Raw genomic sequence first — 22522 nt, 5'->3', positions numbered from 1 at the left:
TACATATGTATGTATAGAATGCGTTACAGCAGTGAGTTGAAGTTAACCAACAGCATCTAGGGTCATCAGGAAAAGCTTAAAAGGAGGTAAGAACCAAGCTGGACCTTAAAAAGTACGTGGAGATACATCAGATGCAGTATTCATTCTAAGAAAAGGGGGAACAGCACACAAAGGTAAGGTAAGACACAAAGACAATGCAATGTCTATGAAAAGTTAGAAATACATGGGGTGGGTGAATGAGCAAAGAAGCTGAAGCTGTTGACAAGGTCCAAAACATGAAGCCTCTTATGAACTTGCTTTTAGGTTTTAGGCAATGAGGAAATCTCAGGGGGTAATGGGACCATTTATTTGTACTTTCTAAAATGATACCCAGCCCAGTGCAGAAGCTGAACTAGAAAAGAGAGAGACCTTTGATGAGATTATGGTATTAAATCAACAGGGGGTAATGAGGCCTCAATAAAAATCAAAAGCAGTGGAGACAGAAAACAGATATGAGAACACAACTTGTTGATTGATTTCATGGGAAAAAAATGGTGAAGGATGAATGAAGATTTTTAGCCAAAACAGCTGAGTGGACTGTGGTGTCTTTACCCAAGCAGACAGTAGTTTTCAAATTTTACTGTGCCAGAAAATCTTTAAACTTTACTATACATGCCTAATATGTTAAACAGATCACAGTACAGAGACCTTGGGAAGAGAATCTTTTCTACTGTACTCTACGTCACACGTCCTACAGAATCAACAAAAAGGCTCTGCAGAAGCCTAGGACTCAATGGTTAAAAATCAACAAACAGGAGAGAGTCAGGAGGAAGAAAACACGGTACAGCTATAAAAAGGAGGTTTTAGTTACTTGGAGTTTGGATTTCCTAAGGGACATACACCGGATGACCATAATATTTTAGACATATAATTACAAAGATTAGGCTTTATGTAGTTAAATAATTAAAGGTAAGTCAAAACTTTATAATAGCCTTGGCAGATTTTTCCAAGAAGATCCTTTTTCATGGATGGAAAGGGGAAAAAAAAACCAAACTATTAGTAGGAATAATTTTCTTTTCAGATCTACAGTCTCAGCATTAAAAATGGCTCACCACTTTAGCTTTGGTCGTTGAAACGTTCCACTTGGTACCTACGGACTGGAAGGCCTGGTGGGCTTCAAGGAAGCCAAACCAGCGTTTGACATGCACTGGAGTTTTGCTCTGTTTCAACTGTTCCTGCCACGCCGGATTTCCTGTTAGCAAACATAATTTTAAAACCATTCAATAAATCTGCGACTTTGAAAGCAAAGTTCTAGATGTAGTTAATTTAAATAAACAAGATGGCTCAAAGTTGTTCTTCTATAGGGGCGCCTGGCTGGCTCAGTCGGTGGAGCATGTGACTCTTAACCTCAGGGTCTTGAGTTCAAGCACCCTGTTGAGTGTGGAGTCTACTTACCAAAAAAAAAAAAAAAAAGGTACACTTCCAAAATGAAACATTTTAAATCTAGACACACATTGCAATGTTTTCATGTAATTCTTTAACATACTTTACAGAATTCACAAAAGGTAATTAAAACTATTTCTGCAGTTCAACTCAATGAAATGAATACTAAATCCTGCTCCCCACCACCACACACCCACTGTAAGGCCAATGCCACACTTTTTTTTTTTTTTTTTTTATAAAAGTTTATTTGAGGGGAGGGAGAGAGAAAATCCCAAGCAGGCTCTGCCTTCTCAGGGCACAGCCTGACGACACAGGGCTCAATCTCAAGAACTGTGAGATCATGACCACAGCCCAAACCAAGAGTGGGTCACTTAACTGACTGAGCCACCCAGGCACCCCAACCAATGCTACATTTCGTAGATAAGGAAAAACTTTAAGTAGATCCACTAGAAAACAAAATAGAAATCAAGATCAAGAAGTAGCTCATTTCTTCAGATGTAACATCAAAAGTAGGCACTGAAGGAAAATTTAATTAACATCACAAAGCTACATCCTTAAGATATTATCTTCCTTTTCACACATATTAAGTCAGAAATAAAAAAAAGACAACAATGTCAAACCTATACATGAAAACATTTAATTAGAAAAGGACTTCATTTTATGTTGGTTATTTTAATAACAATTTAATTGAATTTGGAGGAAAGTTTTAGCCACAAAAATATTACACATAATGTAAAAAATGCCACATAATGCAGAATTAAAGAATGATAAAACCTTCTGGCGTATTTGCTTCTATTTTTTTTTTTTAAAGAAAATAACAAAATTCAAGTCCCCTTTATACCTCTCATCAATCCCATAATCTTACCCTGTTACAAACTAGTCACAGAAGAGCAGATCAGTGACCCCCAAGAGAAACAACTCCAGATTACCCCCCAAACACATATACACCCATAATCAGAGACAACAATGCCTGGAGTAAAGGAATGGCTGAGACAGGAGAGGTGCTGACATAAATGGGATGAGGGCTTCTTTAGCAGGGCCAAGGTCAGCTTCATAGGCAGCAGGGAGATGGATTAGTGAGAAAGATGACCTCTAGGGACAGCAAAGGATAGGGAATCCCTGTGACTTGACCGGCATAAAATAGCAGGTGGTCAATCCTTTGCAAGGAAGTCCTAAGTGACTCTTTCTATGTGGATATGTTTCTGTGTATGCACATGTATATGTATGTATATATTCACATATGCAGAAATGTGTACACTTCTTACCCATCAAAATATCAATTAAAATAGAACAAACTTCAGGAAGAATAATTGATACCTTTTAGGGTAGCCCAAACACATAAATCTGCTAAGCTCAAGGAATTTCCAACTAAGTATGTTCTCAGAGACAGGCAATGATTGAGCTCGTTGATTGCAGAAGTAAACAAATTACATGAAGACAATTTTGTGGCACTAAACTCCAGCCAGTGATCAATCTGTGAACATAAAAGATGGAAAATAAATGCACACCACGGTTTAAATTTAAACAAACAAATGGCCTTAGTTAGAAACATGCCTATCTTATCTCCAATTACAGAATCTGCCATTATGTGGATTTAATTCTGGTTGCCCGGGATCTAAATTGGCATTAAAATAAACACATTTCATTCATTCATTTTTCATTTTAATTTCATTCATTTTTCTGTTTTTTCTTTTTGCAGGGGTGTGGAGGGGCACTTCAAGGAAGAAAAAGATTTGAAAACTGGCAGCAGCAGGAAGGAATAACCAACTTGATCAAAACCGGCAGGTGATTATCCACCTGCAAAATTTAAAAGTAAATTCTTAGGAAACTATTCTTTGTATTTCAAATTTTGCAAATTTAGGAAAATTAGAGCTGACTACAAACAAAGAGAAAAGCATCTAAACAACTGTACAGGAAGTTAATCTACTGTTGCTATAATTAATCAAAGTATACACCTAGAAAGGAAAAGAGAATCCAAGCTATGTGTGTGACCCTGGGAAAACCTCATAATTTTCTAGGCCTGCTGCCTCATCTGTAACGTTAAGGGAGGTGCAGGAGATGATCTATACAGTTACATCCAGGTATGAAATTTTAGGACTCTATGAAGAAGACAGCACTCACTGACCCAACAGGACTGCTGGTGGGGATTAAAAGTTGAAATTTAGGAGCTAGGAAGTTTTTTCCTGAAAATAAAAATAAGATGAGAATTCCTTAGCTAGGTCTGTAACTAAAACTCCATCAATAACCTTAAATAGAATAATCATACATAAGTCAACAATAAAATGAAGTTCTCAAAAGAATAGAAGTATAAATCAAAACAAAAGAAAACAAACCCAAGGAAGTGTTCCTTCCTTACCTCAGTATGTTCCAGCAGGTTCGAGCCATAGAGCCTAGCTGTAGTTGCAACTCGAGCCAAGTAGCGAAGTATGGAATTTATGTCTGTGAATACCACATTTCTAGAATACAAGCAGGAGATAAAATATTACCATAGCTCTAGCGAATCAGTAGGAGTCATGAGACTTACGAAGAACTGTAAAAATAGAACCCTTACATTTACCATGTATTTTCTACTACAGTTTAAAAAAAATCTGCCTAAAAAAAAACAATCTGCCTAATTCATTCTTTACTGTTTCTATCAAATTCCAATATGTTCTGAATGTTCAGTTAAATCTGACAATTCAGTTAAGAGTGGACTATCTACACTGCTTTGTCCTTCTAACTATTGTCTATTCAGTGGTGAAAATATGAAAATATAATTGGGGTATCAAGAGTAACTGATGTAAAATAAATCAAGGCAGAGAAGTCAAGGATATACAGTCATAAAGATGCTAGTTGTATCAACTTCCAAGTAAAGATGACAGATCAAACCATATAAAAACTGTTCTGTAAAAATTATTTTTTAAAAAGACACACACCCATAGGAAAAAGAGACTAAGGAAAAGAAAGAATAACAATAAAAATTCAGAAGCTAGAGAGATGAATTTAACAGGTCTGAAAAAACCGAATCTTAAGCAGACAGTGGACAAAGCTGAAAACCAACCTAACTTCAATTTTAGAATCCACAAAAGACTTAGGAATGGAAATAAGAATGAACTGGGGCTAAAATTAGGAGGGCTGGTAAAAAGTCTATTTAAGAATCACTTGGAGGACACACGGGTGGCTCAGTTAAGTGTCCAATTCTTGATTTTGGCTCAGGTCATGATCTCATGGTTCATGGGGTCAAGCTCCAATTCAGGCCCTGCACAGACAGCCCAGAGCCTGCTTGGGATTCTCTCTCTCCCTCTGCCCCTCCCCCACTTGCGCGCGCGCACACTCTCTCTCTCTCACAATAAATAAATAAACATTAAAAAAAAAAGAGAATCAGCTGGAAATAGATACCATCAAACCCTATTCTGCACAGCTGGGCTGCTTCTCTTATTCAATCTTGGCAAAAACTGGAGGTTTATTCTCTAAGCACTAAAACAGAGGGTCTCTCAACTGGCGGAAATTGGTCACTGCTGAGTTGGTTTATGCAAGTAACTGGGTAAATGAATATACATATACTAGATGCTGAGATCTTTAGCCTTCTTCCCTCTCTCAGCTCCCAAAATATTCTGGTATGAACTCTTTACCTTCTAAACAAGAGACTGAAAGTCTTCATTGAATAATCTGATCAGCTTAAGAAGAAATAACTAAGGATACTAACATCAGAAGTTCCCACTAAATAAACTGCTCAATCAGACCAAAGTATGCTCAGAGCTGACAAGCCCACCCTTGAGGTCAGAATTTGCAAACAGCTTTAAATTCCTACCAAAATCTAAGAAGGTCATCAGGAATTACCAAATATTTGAAGAAATAAGCACACAGTAAAATGCAACCTGGACAAATTAGGAAAAAGAAAACGAAACAATATATTGCAATCATAAAATAACAAGATACTGTTACAAGAAGTACCCAAAAAATAAAAAACAGCTCTTAGATACTAAAAATATAGTAGCAAAAATAGAAAAAACTCAATAGAAAAAATGGGATGATAAAGTTGAAGAACACTCCAGAAAGTAAAAAGAAAAAAATAGATGGAAAGTGAAGGTGATACTTAATCCTAATATCCATATAAAGAACAGAAAATGGAGGAGAAAATCATCAAAAATTTTTAAACATTTTCCAAAACAGAAGGATTTCCATTCCACATTTAAAAGAGACCAAGCACCCAGTGGAAGAGATTTTTTAAAAGGCCCACACGGGGCACGTGGCTGGCTCAGTGGGTAGAACATGTGACTTAATCTCATGGTTGTGAGTTCGAGCCCCAGGTTGGGGGTAGTGATTACTTTAACATCTTAACAAAAAAAACCAGACCCACACTAAAGCATATCATTGTGAAATTTCAGAATACTGAATCACCAGAAAATATTCCTGCAAATTCCTAAAGTCACACAGAACAGATCAGGAATCAGACAGGCTTCAAAAGGGAACAAAGCAAACAATTATTCCATAGAAAAGTAAAAGTTGTACACAAAAAGTAATCATAGTATGTGGCTCAGCAGTAAATAAAACTTACTAGGTCATTACAGTGTAAACACTGAAAGGTGACCTAATCAAAATTACAATACAACTACACTGGGAGGAAGGACGAGAGGGGAGTGGAAGAGTGTGTTTGAGTATGTGTTTTTGTGTATCTTGCCCCTTTCCCAAAATAAGTCTTTCTGTCAGTTTATTATGAACCTTTCAACACTTTTCAAATCTGCACCTTGCTGGAGAATATCCTGGAAATTTTCTTTCAATTTGGTCTAGATTCTACTATCTGGTGAAATACTGTTAAAAGAATCTGAAACCAGGTTGTGTCCATTTCTTAGTTTCATTAAACAAAAATTAAAGAGAATAATATCTCCCTTTCCAGTTCTTTTTATTCTTTCCAGTGGGTTCCAAAAGAAAGATGTTTAATCTTCCATATATCCCAGGATGCAAATGATTCACTTTAATCAAGAACATACAGTATATGCTCATTGTAGAAAACTTGGAAAACAGAGAAGGAAAAAAAAAACCCAAACACCCATCATTCCATCACCCAGAAACAGACACCATTAAAAGTGCTGCACACTTCTCAAACATATTTTTCTATGCAAATATGTGATTTTATCTTTACGTTCTGTTGTTTTAATTAACATTATATTGTAAATATAACCCATCACTAAAAGTTTTTCATAAGCTTTTTCACAGATGCCTAACATTCCATGCTGTGGATTTACCATATTTATTTATTTGCTATTACTACTAATTTTGAATATTTCCAATTTTCTACCAGAATAAATCACAGAATTAAAAACCCTTATGTATAGGGGCACCTGGGTGGCTCAGTCAGTTGAGCATCTGACTTTGGCTCAGGTCGTGATCTCACAGCTCATGGGTTCAATCCCTGGATTGTCATGTCAGCTGTGCTGACAGCTCAGAGCCTGGAGCCTGCTTCAAATTCTCTCTGCCCCTCCCCCACTCCCCCACTCTGTCTCTCAAAAATAGACAATCATTAAAAATTCTTCACTCTTAAAAAAAAAACCTCATGTATAAATCTTTCTGTACATTTCTACTTTCTTTTAGATTATAAGTGGGATCAGATACCTTACTGACAAATATGTGTCTCTGGATATACTTCTTTTAAGAATGAAGAATAGCAGACTTCTTTCTAGGGACAATCTACCAACTAGCAAGTAAAACAAGCACACAACACTGAATTCTGAATATTTCAAAAAATGCTGTTCAGTACTGAAAACAGAGATATAAAAGTACTTACTCAGATACATGAAGAATATTCTCCTTCCCTTCTTCAACAGAAATGCTGACATTGTCTTTCACATGTTCTACAGCCAACAAAGCTCCTAAAAATAATGACATGAAAAGATTTTTCTTTATAAACTTGAATCATAAAGCAGTAAGAATGACTCAACAAACCAGTGTTAAGTCCTACAAGGAGTAAACTTTTTTCCTAATGGTCTATAAACAGAAAGTATGGTCTTCTGGTCTTGGGGAAATATTACATCAGAAATTATTCATTGGCACAGTCCAACTGCTTTTGAATATGTTCAGCTTCCAGTTAAGGACACTGAAATTAATCTTTTCCTCCCTCAGAAGACAAGAAGAAACGAGAATAGCGCCTTCTATAAAAACTATTGTTAATAACATTTCAGTGATTACTATGTGGTGGACACTGCGCTAAATGCTTTACAGTCATCGGAATTTTCAATCTTTATGGTAACCTTAAGAGGTGGTCACCTTTATCTCCATTTTACAGAGGAGGAAACTGGGCTCGGAAGGATTAAATAATGAACCCAAGTTCTTGACTAAATATGTGCCACTCGGGAATTGAATGCAGGTCTAAGGCAGTCCAGAATTCAAACTCTAAAACACGGTGTAATCTGCCTCTCAATACCCATTAAATATCCTAAATTGACTCATTTAGTCCTATAAGTTTGGATAACATGGGCCACCAACACCCAGATATTGATTTCTAAATATCATGCTCTACTGGAAACAGGGCTGCGGCAGGGAAGGTACGAGATAACCCTGGAAAATCTTGTGCTAGAAAGCAAGTACACAAATAGATATGCCAAAAGGACACAGAGGCCAGCTTGGAGGGGCTCCCACTGGCAAACAGTAGCAATGTAACCACTAAAGTAAATAATACAAGTTTTACTGTATTCATACAATGAAATCCTAAATGGCAAATAAAAAGCATGAAGTACTGTTACAGGCGGCAGGATAGATGAATCCCAAAGCATTATCCTATGTACAAAAGAATATATATGATATAATTCAGTGTATATGTAATTCTAGAAAAAGACAACAGTGACAGAAAACAGATCAGTGACTATCAGGGACAAGAGATGGGGAAGGGAAACTCACTGCAAAGGGGCATAAAGGTACTTTCCAAAATCAGAGAAATATTCTCTATCATTATTGTGGTGGTTACTGTATGTTACTTGTCAATTTTAAATTGGCAAAGTTTAGTATATGCATGTTGTAAGTCAATAAAATGGATTTCAAAAAATAAAAATTTTAAAAGAATAAAAGTAAATAATACAGATTATAACTTTTGAGTACATTTTGTTATGAATTTTTTTTAATGGGAAAGAAAAATATCTTCTGACACAAAAATGCCAACTAATACATGTAGAAAGAACAGCAGAATTGGAAGGTCACCTTTGGCACCTTCTTAATCATAATCAAGTTGGGAAGGAAGCATCAATGGATGATGAAACCAGTAAGTGAAGGTTTGAGCAGGATGTTTACATGGTCCCAAAGCATTCAAAATGCCTTTTAAACGCAAAGGGAAAACTTTCCAGTGCGAAAAGCTGGCTGACACCATCTTAAGTAACTGAGATCAGATCACCGGTAATGGGAAAAATCAACTTCATGCGCCAATTAATGGGTGGAAATGAAGAACACTGAATCACTTCTGTGCTACTCTTGCCAAAGATGTGTAGCTGAATCTAGCCACAAGGAAACATCAAACAACCTGATCAGGGGACATTCTTCAAGTAATTGGTCTTCAGCCTTCACAGAGGTCAAATCTATGAAAGTCAAGGAAAGACTAAGACTATATATTCCAGATTGAAAGAAACCGCAGAGACATGACAACTAGGTGCAAAGCATGATTCTGGATTTTGATTCCTGCACTATGGAGAGTACTGCTGGAACAACTGGTGTTGGAATATGAATGAACAGGGTCTGTGCATTAAATGGAAGAATGATACCAATGTGTACTTCCTGATTTTGATGTTCCTGTCAGGTCACAAAGTTTTTCCTCACTTGAGAGAGCACTACACTGGCATATTCTGGATGCTGAAGCATCATTATCTGCAGTGTGCTCTCCAGTGGTACAAGGGGAAAAGCATTTTGTTCTATTCTTGTACCTTGAAGTTTGAAGTTATCTTAACATTAAAACTTCACATGCTGAACGCATATAAAATAGGGAAATAACAATAATGCAATCTGTTTTCTAAATGTTTCATCTAATTTTACTGATTTAAAGGTAAGATGTATTTTAATTAAGCAATGTGAAGAATTAAAAACAAAAAAGGAGAGAAGCAAATATATATTCGATAACTGGTCTACCGTTCAAAATGACAATAATTTTTTTTAAGATTCTCTTCCAGAATTAAGTCAGAATGTGATTCTGAGTTCTACAATTCACTAAGGAAACAGGTCTATCACCTTCAAGGTGATTTTCTAAGTAACATTAGTAAAAACTACAGCTAGAAAATACATAAATTGTGTTAGGAATTTTACCTACAGTCTCATGTAATTCTGGCAACCAACCCTATGTGGAAGATACTATTCCTCTTAATCAAGGAAACTGTAGGAGAAGCCAAACAAGGAACTTGCCAATGTTCCACAACTAGTAAGTGGCAGCCAGGATTGGACCTAAGTCTCCAGGAAGCAAATGTCTTTGCTCTTAACCATGAGACCACACTGTCTAGTGCTTTCCAGCCCAAAAAGCAAAACCCATTTCTTCCGGAGTTCATGGATTAGGGTGAGGTTAGCCCATAATTACTGGAACCAATAGGTTCAAACACCAGCATTTTTAAAGTACTTAAAATGGCTATTGTGGGTTTTGTTCCAAAAGACTCAGAATGCCACCAAAGCTGAAAATGTACTGAATAATTCTGTCAACCGTATGTGGTCAACTGCATCTAAAGATCGGCACTTCTCCCACATTAGTAAAGTATCTGTGAGTCTAGACTATGTAAACACATTACCAAATAGGAGATTAATAAACTACTTAAATTCTTTTGTGTAATTTTCCAAAGTAATAAAAAAGCAGAAATTCCAAGCTGTCTATCTACAATAACCTCAGCCACAAAAAAAAAAGCAATTCCAAATAGAACTTAAGATGTATTAGGTGTATGGAAACCAATATGACAATAAATTTCATATAGTGAGAAAAAAATCCCTCTCTAAAATAAGTGCCTATGAATAAGAAAAGTATTTACAACTGAATTCAAATAATATACTTCCTTTGATAATATTTAAAATGACTTCACAATATATCACATACTATGTAAAATGCAAAAAATAATTCTGTAAATAAAACTCTAGGCAGTTAAAAAAAAAAAAAAAAAGATGTATTAGGAAGGTGACAGATCCGATGTTTATTCTGGCCTTGACTACATCCATAAGGATGTGTGTGGTAAAGCAACCCGATCAGTCCGCAGTATACTTGAGTGTTCCAGCAATTACCGTGCCACCATTAATTAAAAACAAGTGCAACCTCAGTTTTAATACAACCTCAGCTACTACGATCGTCTGCCTGGTTCCCTTTGAATCCAATAAAACATAAAGTACTGAAGTGGCCTGAAGATCTTTTCTGAGACGAGGGAGGAAGGGAGACGGAAGGGGGATATGCTACAAGAGAGGCGAAGATAATGGGATTTTAACTTTCAAAATGATATTTCTATGAGCAGTTCTAGGTCTCTAGGGAAAGCCACTTCAAAAAGGGAGAGGGGAGCTGGCTGAGAGTCATCCCTCTTAGAGAAAAGGACCGAGGCTGAGCGACGTGTCGCCCTGCCCGGGCTCACACCACGCCTCCCTCCACGCCCGAGTAAACCGTCTCCGGGAGCAGATCCACACGCCAAGGACGGAAGATGAGGGCCGCGCTGCTTACTCCGTGTACAGTTTCGGGGAGACGGCAGGCCTAATCCCACACCGCGACCGCCACTGCGCAACGCCGGGCGCGGCGACCTTCCCTGCCCCGCACCCTCCCCGGCTGATGCAACCCACTTAGGTCGGCGGCCTCGGTCCCTTACCCAGCGGAGGGTCTCCTGCATTTACGGTCAGACAGAGCGTCGCCATCCCCGCCGGTCCGCGGCTCTACCTGTCAGTGCGCCTGCCTGGCCGTCAGAACCACCCCGAACCCGCCGAAAGCGAGAAGCTGCAACGTGTGCACGCGCCTGACGCTGCCGCAGCCTTCGCCCCTCCCCTGCGTCGTGGCTGCCGCCGTCTCCGCGCACACCGTGATGCGTCATCGCCGTGCGCCGTCTCCGCCCCGCCGCGGGCCCCGTGGTCTTCGACCCCGCCCCTCCGCTTCAGAGGGAAGGAGGGCCTAGAGGCGTTTCGCGCGGCCAACGGAGGGTGCTGAGGCGAACGAGTCTTTACGACCCTTCGCAAAGCGAGGAGAGCAGGCGTGAGAGCGTTTCCGAGGTGTGAGGGCTTGCACGTGAGCCACAAAACGGAACACGCCAGGGGAGCGGTGTGTTGTTGATGGGCACTGTGTGTTTAGAAACACAGAGAAGTCGTGGAAGCACCCTGCACATCAAACCATGGTTACACTGGGGATGGGGGGAGCTTTTCTGATTTTCCGCATTTTTCAAAAGAAGAATGCATTTCCAAGAGTTATTTTCATATTTGAAAATAATGCTTAAAAAGAAAGGATTTATTTGTAAAAGGCGTTACTAAAAGCCAGTGCCCGCGTTTGTCTTGGCTTTGTTTGCCTGGACGCGGATTTCTCCTCTACACCCCGTGGGAAGGGGTGGGGGTAGAGGTAGGGGCATGTGTGTGCGTGTGTGTACTCCAAGGGCTGGTATTCGAGCCAAGGGGTCAAGAATTGATTCCAAAAAAATATCTCAACCTCATCACCCCACCAGTACCACCACCAATACATGCCCCACGTGGCCTCAAGTGGGGGTGGCATTAAGTGGGGCCACTTGGTGCTATTCAACTGGAGCCTGGGGTGGTCAAAGGTGCAGAAGGGCTTCACTCACCTGATGCCTGAGGTGGGAAGTCTGGAAGCCTAGGCTCAGCTGGACCCCACCCGTCTCCATAGGTCCTCTCCATGTGAAGCCTCCAGCAGGGGAGTAAGACTTCTAACAGGGTATCTCAGTATCAGGAAAGTGAAGGTTCCAAAAGACCAAGATGAAAACTGCTAGGGTCCTCCTGATCTAGCTTTGGAAGTCACATAGCGTCACTTTTGGGCCACTTGATTGGTGACCAGTGAATCACAGGGCCCACCTGGATACAAAAGAAGGGACTACACAAAAGCATCAATACGAGGAGGTATGGTTCACTGGGGTCTGTAGTATATATCTTGTGTCTCCCAAGAAAAGTCCAAGTCCTGGCCCTCAGTCCCTCTAAATGTGACTATTTGGAAACAGAGTCTTTGCGTATGTAATGAAGTTAAGGACATTAAGATGACATCATCTTAGAAGGAGAGGGAAATTTGACACACTTTAATGAAGTCACAGAGACACAAAAGGAAGGGCTCCAATGGGTCAGGTTGAAAGTCAGGATGTCTGCATCACCAATTTCAAAATCTTCTTACTGAATCAGAGAAACCCACTGATGCATAATGAACTGAACATCACCACCAATAGGCTCTATGGAAAAATGATGCATCAATTTCTTCAGGACTTGGATAAAGTTAACAAACTGTACCTAGCCAGTGTGGGTTCTGCTGATTAGGTAAATGCTGCTGAAGAACGTAAAGAAGGTTCATTCCTCAGTGAAAAGCCAAACAAATGAAGAACATCAAGGACTGTTTCCCAGTGGCTCTCTTAGCAAATCTGTTGTGCTAATCTTAGCAAATCTGGTTCTGGTGGACACAGTCTATTTCAAAGAGCAGTGGGACCAGGAATTTGATAAAGAACATACTGAAGAGGGAGAATTTGGACTGAACAAGAATATGAGCAGAGCTGAGCAAGGTCTTTAATTCTGCCTTCCTTAAGGATGTGCAAGCCAAGATTCTGAAATGCCATAAAAAGGCAAGCATGGCTTTGCTGATCTAAGCACGATTGATCATGCGGATCTAAGGAGGATTTTGCTGCTGCCAAATGAAGTAAATGGTCGGCAGAAGCTTGAAGATAAACTCACTCCTGAAAAATTGATAGCCTGGGCAACTTAGAGAATGCGAGCAAGAGTGATGTAGATTTGTACTTATATCAGTTCAAAGCGGAAGAGAGCTCTGGTATCAAGGCCATGCTGGGAGCCATGGGAATAGTGGATGCTTTCAGTCAACAGAGCATGATCAGGAGCCAGGGTGTTGAGGTGTCTAAAGTCCTACACAAGTCCCTTGTGGAGGTGGCTGAGCAAGGCACAGAATCTGCAGCTGCCACTGGCATCGAAACTTCCGACGTCATTGCCCTTTTATGAAAATTTCCATTGCGATCACCCTTTTCTGTTCTTTGAGCACATTAAAACCAACAGCATCTTTTTCTTTGGCAGAGCCTCCCCTCCCTAGATGCTGTCAGCCGGTCACTACTTTTGGTAAAAGCTCACAGAGTTGTTCCGGGAAATTGACTGCTAGAAATAACAGGTTCTATTTGTTTTCCTTTCTAGTATCAGTCACAACCAAGAATTTAATAGTTGGAATATCATGTCTGCCTATCTCTCTCGCTCCACAAATGTGTAAACCTACATTTTTCCCACTAAAGTTCCCTTTGGACATTAAAATAACACTCCCTTTGGACAAAATGTTCAGCTTCAAGATTCGACAAAGGGATATTTCAATACTGCATCTTCTAAAGTTGAAATATTGTTTCTGAACTGTTTACATGAATCAAACCAAATTATGCCTGCTCTTCAAACTTATTAACTCAGACTCCTCCATTTCTTTGAATTTAGCTAATATCTGGGACCCTTACATGTCTATTTTATTTTATTTTATAAAATACATTATCAGTAAACCAATGACTAAAAAAAAAAAAAAAAAAGTAGTACATCTTTTATCTTTGCACCACTTTCCTTTTGCCTGAAATTATTTTCCCCCAGATTTTCATGACTGACTTCTTATTCAAATTTCAGATCTGAATGTACCTTCACACGTCCCTTTTGATATCTTTAGCTTTTAATTTTTGCTAATATTGCATTTCTTATCTATAGCCTTTCAGATATAATATTTACAGATTAAGGTCTTTTTAACTTGCAAACACAAAAGTGAGAAGTGGAATTGTTACCTGTTTAGCCTTGTAAAGATGGTTCCATAACATGTTTAACCTCGTATTCTCCATGGATGGTCCCTCTCAGCTAGTAAATCAGACAGAATGTTCTATTTGAAGTCAGTGTAGTCTTAGATCGTCTTTTGTTACTTCTTCTGTTTTATATTTATCCTTTTAAAATCGCTTAGCAGAGAGCTCCTTATGCTGCCACTTCAAGCTTCTATGTTTTGGCCCTTTTATTATATATCTGCTTTTTTTATGATTATAGACTCATAATTTCATTCAAACAAAACAATGGAAGAGGCTTTCATTTTTCCTGGTCACAATATCATAAATGGCCAAGGGACAATATGTATCTTTTTCTAAATGTGTGGAAACACTTAAATGAGATAATGGTTAGAGGGGGTAGGAAAAAGAGAATTATAAAGTGCGATGTGATGCCATTAAGATAAGGAAACTTGTATTGTCATGCTCGGCATTTATTTTATGACTATTAAGAACTCCAAGGCGAAAGTCACATTCCCCCCTAGTTATGGGCCCCTCCACTTCATCAACCAATACCTCACGTAACTTTCGGGGAGCTGTTTCAGATTTGGTCACAGCTTCCATCTAGGTAGTAAGCAATGTGTTCACAGAGTGCTAATACTGTGATAGATTACACTGATACTTTGAAGCTGCCCTCTTCTAAATATACTCCTCTTGGTCAAAGTGATTTTTAAGATTTTTTTGATATTATTAAGTTTCACAAAGGGTCCAATAGACTTTCCTGCACGTCGCCGATGTACACTCACTAAATATTATGCAGTGATTGAATCGTACATGAGATATAGGGAAAAGATCAGTGTTTATTTGCTGAGGAATTCTTGGGTCTCTCTTAAAAATTCTTTTCATATTGAGTGTCTTTTTCCATATGACGTACTAGGGATACAGAGAATCTTGAAATCACTTCCTCAACAGATGAATAACCAAATAACCTGTTTTTGAACACCTTCAGTGATGAGGAACTTAATACTGCTCAAGACAGCCCCCTCTGTTTTTAAACACCTATTACTACTAGAGGCATCTAAATCTGCTTTTCTGTACATCTGCCCACTACCCTCAGAGGCTGTTCAGAACAGGTCTGGGATCCTCTACATGGCAACTTTTCATACACTGGAAGTTGTCATGATGCCTCCCATGTCTTTGTTCTCTAGGCCAGATGTCTCCAGACCTTTCAACAATCCTTCAAATGATAGTTTTAATCTATCCCACCTTCCCTCTTCCAAACATGCTTCTGTTACTCAATGTGTCTTTTAAAATGTGATACTCAGAACTGAACAAAAGGTTCTGGGTGTGGTGTGATCAGGGCAGAGTGCAGGCAGAAGCACTGTCTTTTGTTTTGCCCATCACCATGCTATTAACGTACGCCACGTTAGCTCTTTACAGCCACAAGAAACTGTTGACTCATATTAATATTGTAAACAACTCCAGGACAGAGAGCCCAGAAATAAACCCATACTTATAAGGTCAATTAACTATGAGAAAGGAGGCAAGAATATACAATTCTTGAATATACAAGTGTTTTAAATAAATGGTATTGGGAATACTGGACAGCTACATGTAAAAGAATGACCACTTTCTCACACCATACACAAAAATAAACTCAAAATGTATTAAAGACCTAATGTGAGACCTGAAACCATAAAAACCCTAGAAGAGAACATAGGCAGTAATTTCTCTGACATCGGCCCTAGCAATATTTTTCTAGATATGTCTCCTAAGGCAAAGGAAACAAAAGCAAAAATAAACTGTTGGGACTACATCGAAATAAAAAGTTTCTGCACAGCAAAAGAAACAATCAACGAAACAAAAGGCAACCTACAGAATGGAAGAAGATATTTGCAAATGATATATCTGATAAGGGGTTAATATCCCAAATATATAAAGCACTTATACAACTCAAAACCAAAAAAACCCACAAATAATCCAATTAAAAATGGACAGAAGACATGAATATACATTTCTCCAAAGAAAACATGCAGATGGCCAACACACACATGAAAAGATGTTCAACATCACTAATCATCACAGAAATGTAAATTAAAACCACAATGAGATACCACCGGTCAGAATGGCTAGTTGCAAAAAAAACAAGAAACAGCAAGTGTTGGCAAGGATGTGGGGAAAAGGAAACCCTTGTGCACTTTTGTTGGGAATGTAAATTGGTACAAGCATTGTGGAAAAAAATATGGAGTTTCTTCAAATACTAAAAAGAAATATACCATATGACCCACTAATTCTACTACTGGGTATCTGCCACCAAAAAACCAAAAATACCAATTTAAAAATATATATGCACCCCTACGTTTACTGCAGCATTATTCACAATAGCCAAGATATGGAGACAACCCAAGTGTCCATCCATAGATGAGTGGATAAAGATATGGTATACACACACACACACACACACACACACACACACACACACGAATATTACTCAGGCATGAAAAAGAATGAAATCTTACCATTAGTAACAACATGGATGGACCCAGAGGGTATTATGCTAAGTGAGATAAGTCAGACAAAGAAAGACAAATACATATGATTTCACTCATATGTGGAATCTAAAAAACAAAATAAATGAACAAATAAGAAACCAGACTCTTAAATACAGGGAACAAACCGGTAGTTGCCAGAAGGGAGGTGGGGGAGGGGACAGATGAAATAGGTGAAGGGGATTAAGAGGTAGAAACTTCCATTTGTAAAATAAATAAGTCATGGAGACAAGAAAAGTACAGCATAGGGATTTTAGTTAAAAAAAAGAAAGATTGTAAACAACTAAAATCCCTCAAGTTCCCCATTCTCTGCTTAACTAATGTAAGACGTTGCATGCACTAACTTAGCCTAGTCTTGATCCATAGAAGATTTGATAGAGCTAACATTTTCATTTTAAATATCATTGCTAACTTTTAACTTTTGAGATTTAGTTCCATCTATGTCATTCAACACATTGACTACTGTCAAAGTAATACAGACAGTTCTGAAAAGACTTAGGTACAAACATTCCAAGTGCCCAATGACTGGATGAGTCCAGAAATGCCTTAACAATTCAGAAGAGAGTGGGATTGTTTACAGAGTAGGAAAGAGATTAGTGCTAAGAAGTAATGATAACTATTCTATTTGTTTATAGAGTTCTGCAATCGTATTATTCTTCCCAGTCGAAACCGTATCATTCTTGATTTTGAGAAGCATGGAATCATCAAGAAAATTGATGTCATCAATAGAAATGACAAAAAGAGTGCACAACTGTGGTACACAAATAGAAACCTGCTTTCGGGAAAGTAGGACTACAGCAGTAAGAGTCTCAGGTCTTAGGACCATTATCTTGTTGGATGATTTTATTAGTTCCAATCGTTTTCTTAGACATTTTGAATTTTCTAGGTACTTTTTTTCTTTCTAGCCAATATTTCTACCTCCTATTTCTTTCATTGTCAAAGGGGCAATGTTTATGTTGAGCAAAAACATATTTCTCTTACTCCTGACTTTGTGGGAATGTAGCTGTTTCACTATCAAGAATAGTGTTTCCTTCTGGTATCTCACTATCCAATTAAGGAAAATTGCTTCTGTTCTTAGGTTAGCAGTATTTTTTCTTAAAAAAAAATTAAAATGGGCATTTTCAGCATCTACTGAGATTCAAACAACACATTAAACCCTTCTTACAATGTAAATTAACAGGCAATACAGATCTGCCCTTCATAAAGGGACCTAGTCTTATACATGAAAGAGACAAATAAAATTTGCTATACAATGGGATACATGCAGCAACAGAAATACATTCATCTTTTTTTTTAAACATTTATTTATTTTCAAGAGATGCAGAGTGCAAGTGGGGGAAGGGCAGAGAGAGAGAGGGAGACACAGAATCTGAAGCAGGCTCCAGGCTCTGAGCTGTCAGCACAGAGTCCGACATGGGGCTCAAACTCACGAACCGTGAGATCATGACCTGAGCCGACATTGGCCACTTAACTGACCGAGCCACCCAGGTGCCCCAGAAATACCTTCACCTTAAAAACATTTTGGAGGGGGCACCTGGGTGGCTCAATCAGTTAAGAGGCCACTTTTGGTTTCCGCTCAGGTCATGATTTCACCGTTTCTGAGTTCCAGCCCTGCAGCAGGCTCTGTGCTGACAGTGCGGAGCCTACTTGGGATTCTCTCTCTCTCTGTGTCTCTGTCCACCCCTCCCCGGCTCATGCTCACTCTCTCACAAAATAAATAAATAAACTAAAAAATAAAAATAAAAAAAACATTTTGGAAATAAGAGTAATAACAATAAATGCATGAGTAAAAGCTTACACAAGGTACAAAGTAGCTCAGAAGATGGAAAATGATTATTCACGGTGAGTAGGGGAGGGAAGAGAGAATAGTAAAGGAAAGCTTCCAGTAAGAGATGGCATATCTAAGGGATGGAAAAAAAGAGGTCAAAGAAAGAACATGAGCTAAAGCCTGGAGTTGTGAAGCTGTGTGTATTTGGAAAACTGGCCAGTTCGTTACTGCCAGAATGTAAAATGTTTTGCAATGAGAGATTAAAAAGCTGGAATGTCAGCAGATACTAAATTATAAAGAGTTCTGAGGAACTAGAGTTCATCCCGTGATAGGAAGTCAGTAAAGAGTTTTAAGCAGCAGCAAGAGATATGATTAGGATTGCATTTTACAAGGACCGTTTCGACAACAGTATGGCAGGTGGATTGCTGTGTGCAGAAACGGTGGCAGAGAGACCAGTTAAAATGTCATTACAGCAATCTATCAGAGAGGAGGTAAAAGATGAAGGCCTAAACTAAGGCAATAAAAATCAGAATTGAGAACAGAGAGGAAGTTCCAGACATATTTGAGAGGTCGACTCAGTGGTGATTGGTGAGATGCTGAGGAAGGGGGTGGTGGGAGGGAAGCAGGTGTGCCTGCGTTTATAGACAGGCTTCAGGTGGGATGATTGGGTGGATGGTTGTCATTGTCTAAGAAGCAAGACAGGAGGGAAAACAGGTTGGCCAAGTATTTGGCCCCAAACTGATTGAGATGCTTCCATCTAGACAAAGGGGTGCCTGGCTGGCTCAGGCGGTAGAACACGCGACTCTTGATCTTTGGGTCGTGAGTTCAGGCCCCATGGTGGGCATGGAGACTACTTAAAAAAAAAAAAAGGTATCTAGATGAAAATATCCCATAGCAACTGCATAATATAATTCTGAGGCTTAGTTCAAGCATCTTGCTGGAGTTGAGTGGTTGTCGAAATTGTGGTGATAAACCAGGAAGAGGATATGGAGCTGTCCTATGTAATATGATGGGCACTAGCCACGCAGGGCTATTTAATTTTTTTTCTAACAGTTTCATTAAAATATAGTTCATACACCGTACAATTTACTGATTTAAAGTGTACAACTCAATGGCCTTTAGTGTATTCAGAGTTGTCCAATCATTAACACGATTTTAAACCATCACTCCAGAAAGAAACCCTGTATCTCTTAATAGTCATTTTCATTTCTCCTAAATACTTAAAACTAAACAAAAAAAAATTTTAAGACTGTACATGTCCTGGCTCCTGCCTCCCCAACCTCATTTTATAACGTTCTTCACTCCTTGTTCACTTTATTTCAGCCTATCCTGGCTCCCTTCCTGCTTTGTTTTTCTTTCTTTCCTCAGAGACACTGTGCTCATTATTCCTACTGGAAATCTCAGCTTGGACATCACCTCCACAGAGAAGATATCCACTTTATGTAAAAGAGATCATCTTCCAGCCCCCCATCCTGCCCCAGTTGCTTTCTAGCTAATCTTCCTACTTGATTTCCTCTGCAGCATTTACCACAATCAAAATAATTTCATTTACTTGCTCATTATCTGATTTGCTTTACAAGAACATGAGCTCAACAGAGGAAAAGATTAGAGGTCAGCGTTATGTCCACTGTCGCATGTACCTAGAGCAGTGACTCACATATGTACTCAAAACATACTTGTTGGGCCACCTGGGTGGCTCAGTTGGTTAAGTGTCTGACTTTGGCTCAGGCCATGATCTCATAGTTCAGGAGTTTGAGCCCCACATCAGGCTGTGCACTGACGGTGCAGGGCCTGCCTGTGATTCTCTCGCTCTCCCTCTCTGCCCTTTCCCACTTGAGCACGCTCTTTCTCTCTCAAAAGTAAATAAGCTTTATGTTTATTTACTTTTGAGAGAGAGAGAGAAAGAGACACAGAGCATGAGCAGGGGAGGGGCAGAGAGAGAGGGAGACACAGAATCCGAAGGAGGCTCCAGGCTCTGAGCTGTCAGCACAGAGCCTGACGCGGTCTCAAACTCGTGAACCGTGAGATCATGACCTGGGTCAAAGCTAGACATTTAACTGACTGAGCTACCCAGGTGTCCCAAGGTCCCAAAATAAATAAACTTTAAACACCCCCCCCCCCACACACACACACACTTGTTGAATGAATGAATGGAAGCCAAGGTGAGAGAAAGCATGGTATTTGGGGAGACCTCTAAATGGTTGAGCACAGCTGGATATAAGCTAGTGATCAGAGTTGATGCTGGAGAAGGAAGGCATCAGAGTTTACATGCTATGATAAGAAACTAGTATTTCATCTTGAAGGCAATAAGAAGCTCTAAAAGATTTTAAGTAAGGGAGTGGCACTACTAGATTTGACTTTGTAAAAAATCACCCTAGAGAATATGATAAGTGGAGTGAAGAAGAACTACAGCACAGGCAGGCAGATTCGTCAGGAAGATATCACAGTGATCCATGGAAGAAATAAAGGTGTATGAGGGTATAAATTAATGTATAAGCAATGGGATTGAAGAGAGAATGTAGACTTTCAAATATGTCTCTTGGATAACTCATTTTTTAAATTTTAATTTAATTTTTTATTTTTTAAAATTTACATCCAAGTTAGTTAGCATATAGTGAAGCAGTGATTTCAGGAGTATTGGATAACTCATTTTTAAATAGGAGCCTATAGGGGTGCCTGGTGGCTCAGTCGGTTAAGCATCTGACTTCAGCTCAGGTCATGATCTCATGGCTCATGAGTTTGAGCCCCACGTCAGGCTCTGTGCTGACAGCTCAGAGCCTGGAGCCTGCTTCAGATTCTGTGTCTCCCTCTCTCTCTGCCCCTCCCCTGCTCGTGCTCTGTCTCTGTCTCTCTTTCTCAAAAATAAATAAACATTAAAAAAAATTTAAATAGGAGCCTGTAGAAAATGGCTTCAGAAGTTATTCTCACATTGCACTTGGGCTTTTTTTTTAAATTAGGTTTAACTGAGAATAAACTGAGGGTTGATGGAGGGTGGGAGGGAGGGGAAAGTGGGCGATGGGCATTGAGGAGGGCACCTGTTGGGATGAGCAATGGGTGTTGTATGGAAACCAATTTCACAATAAATTTCATATTAAGAAAATTAGGTTTAGTCTCCTCTTTATAGATAGAGAACTCTACTCTTAGAGGGAAGTAAATGGATTTAGGAAGCGATTTCCAAATTTGTTCAATTACTAGAATCACCTTGAGGACTGGTAAAATAAGGAGGGATGGGAAAGAATGAAGAGCTTTGTAGACATAGTAATTCACAGATACCTGAGAGACACCAAAACAGGCTTTTGGGCATGGCAATTTAAAATTTGAGAGGATTGTTGTTGTTGTTTTAAAGTAAGCTCTACACCCAAAGTGGGGCTTGCACTTCACAACTCCCAGATCAAGAATCATATGCTCTACTGACTGAGCCAGTCAGGTGCCCCTGAGAATTCTAAACTAGACAAAGATTTTGGAATTAAGGGTAAACAGGTGAAGCCATATGTGTGGATCAGATCATCTAGTGAAAAGGTAGAACCCAGAGCAGAATCTTGGTGAACCCACTGACATTGAAATGAAGAGAGACAAAGAGAAACCAAGAAAGGAGACTAGGTGGGCATGGCTGGAGAAGGAAGAAGAAAATCACTGAGAAGAGAGTTATAAGAGACTGGAGTGGTCAAAGGTGTCAATGTCAAGACGCCACACTTCAGGCTACGTTACAGATGCTGTGAAGTTATTATCTAAACTTCAATGATTATCAAAGTCCACAGAATAGCTTTCTAAAAATATATAGAATCAAAACTGCTGGGATGAAGCCTATGAACGTATTTTTGAAAAGCTTCCTAGGTGATGTAGTTGGGTTTGAGGACCATTAATTTAAACCACTTTTCTCTAATCCAATAACAGAGAAA

At 39.1% G+C, this 22522-nt stretch overlaps 1 protein-coding gene across 2 annotated transcripts in view; it reads right to left on the bottom strand.

Annotated features, from left to right (window-relative positions):
* EPRS1 (glutamyl-prolyl-tRNA synthetase 1) overlaps window positions 1-11381 on the bottom strand; it is a 72238-nt gene extending 60857 nt beyond the window's left edge. For both annotated transcript variants that reach the window (XM_019465650.2, XM_019465651.2), the window contains exons 1-5: window positions 11199-11381; window positions 7187-7271; window positions 3779-3878; window positions 2740-2896; window positions 1092-1231 (exon numbers count right to left, since the gene is read on the bottom strand). In XM_019465650.2, coding sequence (XP_019321195.2) covers window positions 1092-1231; window positions 2740-2896; window positions 3779-3878; window positions 7187-7271; window positions 11199-11244 — 528 coding nt within the window. In that variant the 5' untranslated portion in view covers window positions 11245-11381. The remainder of the gene's footprint in view (window positions 1-1091; window positions 1232-2739; window positions 2897-3778; window positions 3879-7186; window positions 7272-11198) is intronic.
* Window positions 11382-22522: the final 11141 nt, after the last annotated feature.

This window comes from Panthera pardus, unplaced genomic scaffold, assembly GCF_024362965.1.
Source record: "Panthera pardus isolate Hobbes unplaced genomic scaffold, ASM2436296v1 HiC_scaffold_21, whole genome shotgun sequence".
In the NCBI taxonomy this organism is placed as follows: Eukaryota; Metazoa; Chordata; class Mammalia; order Carnivora; family Felidae; genus Panthera; species Panthera pardus.
Note: the sequence above shows the minus strand (reverse complement) of the source record. Positions and strands in the feature narration are given on the sequence as shown.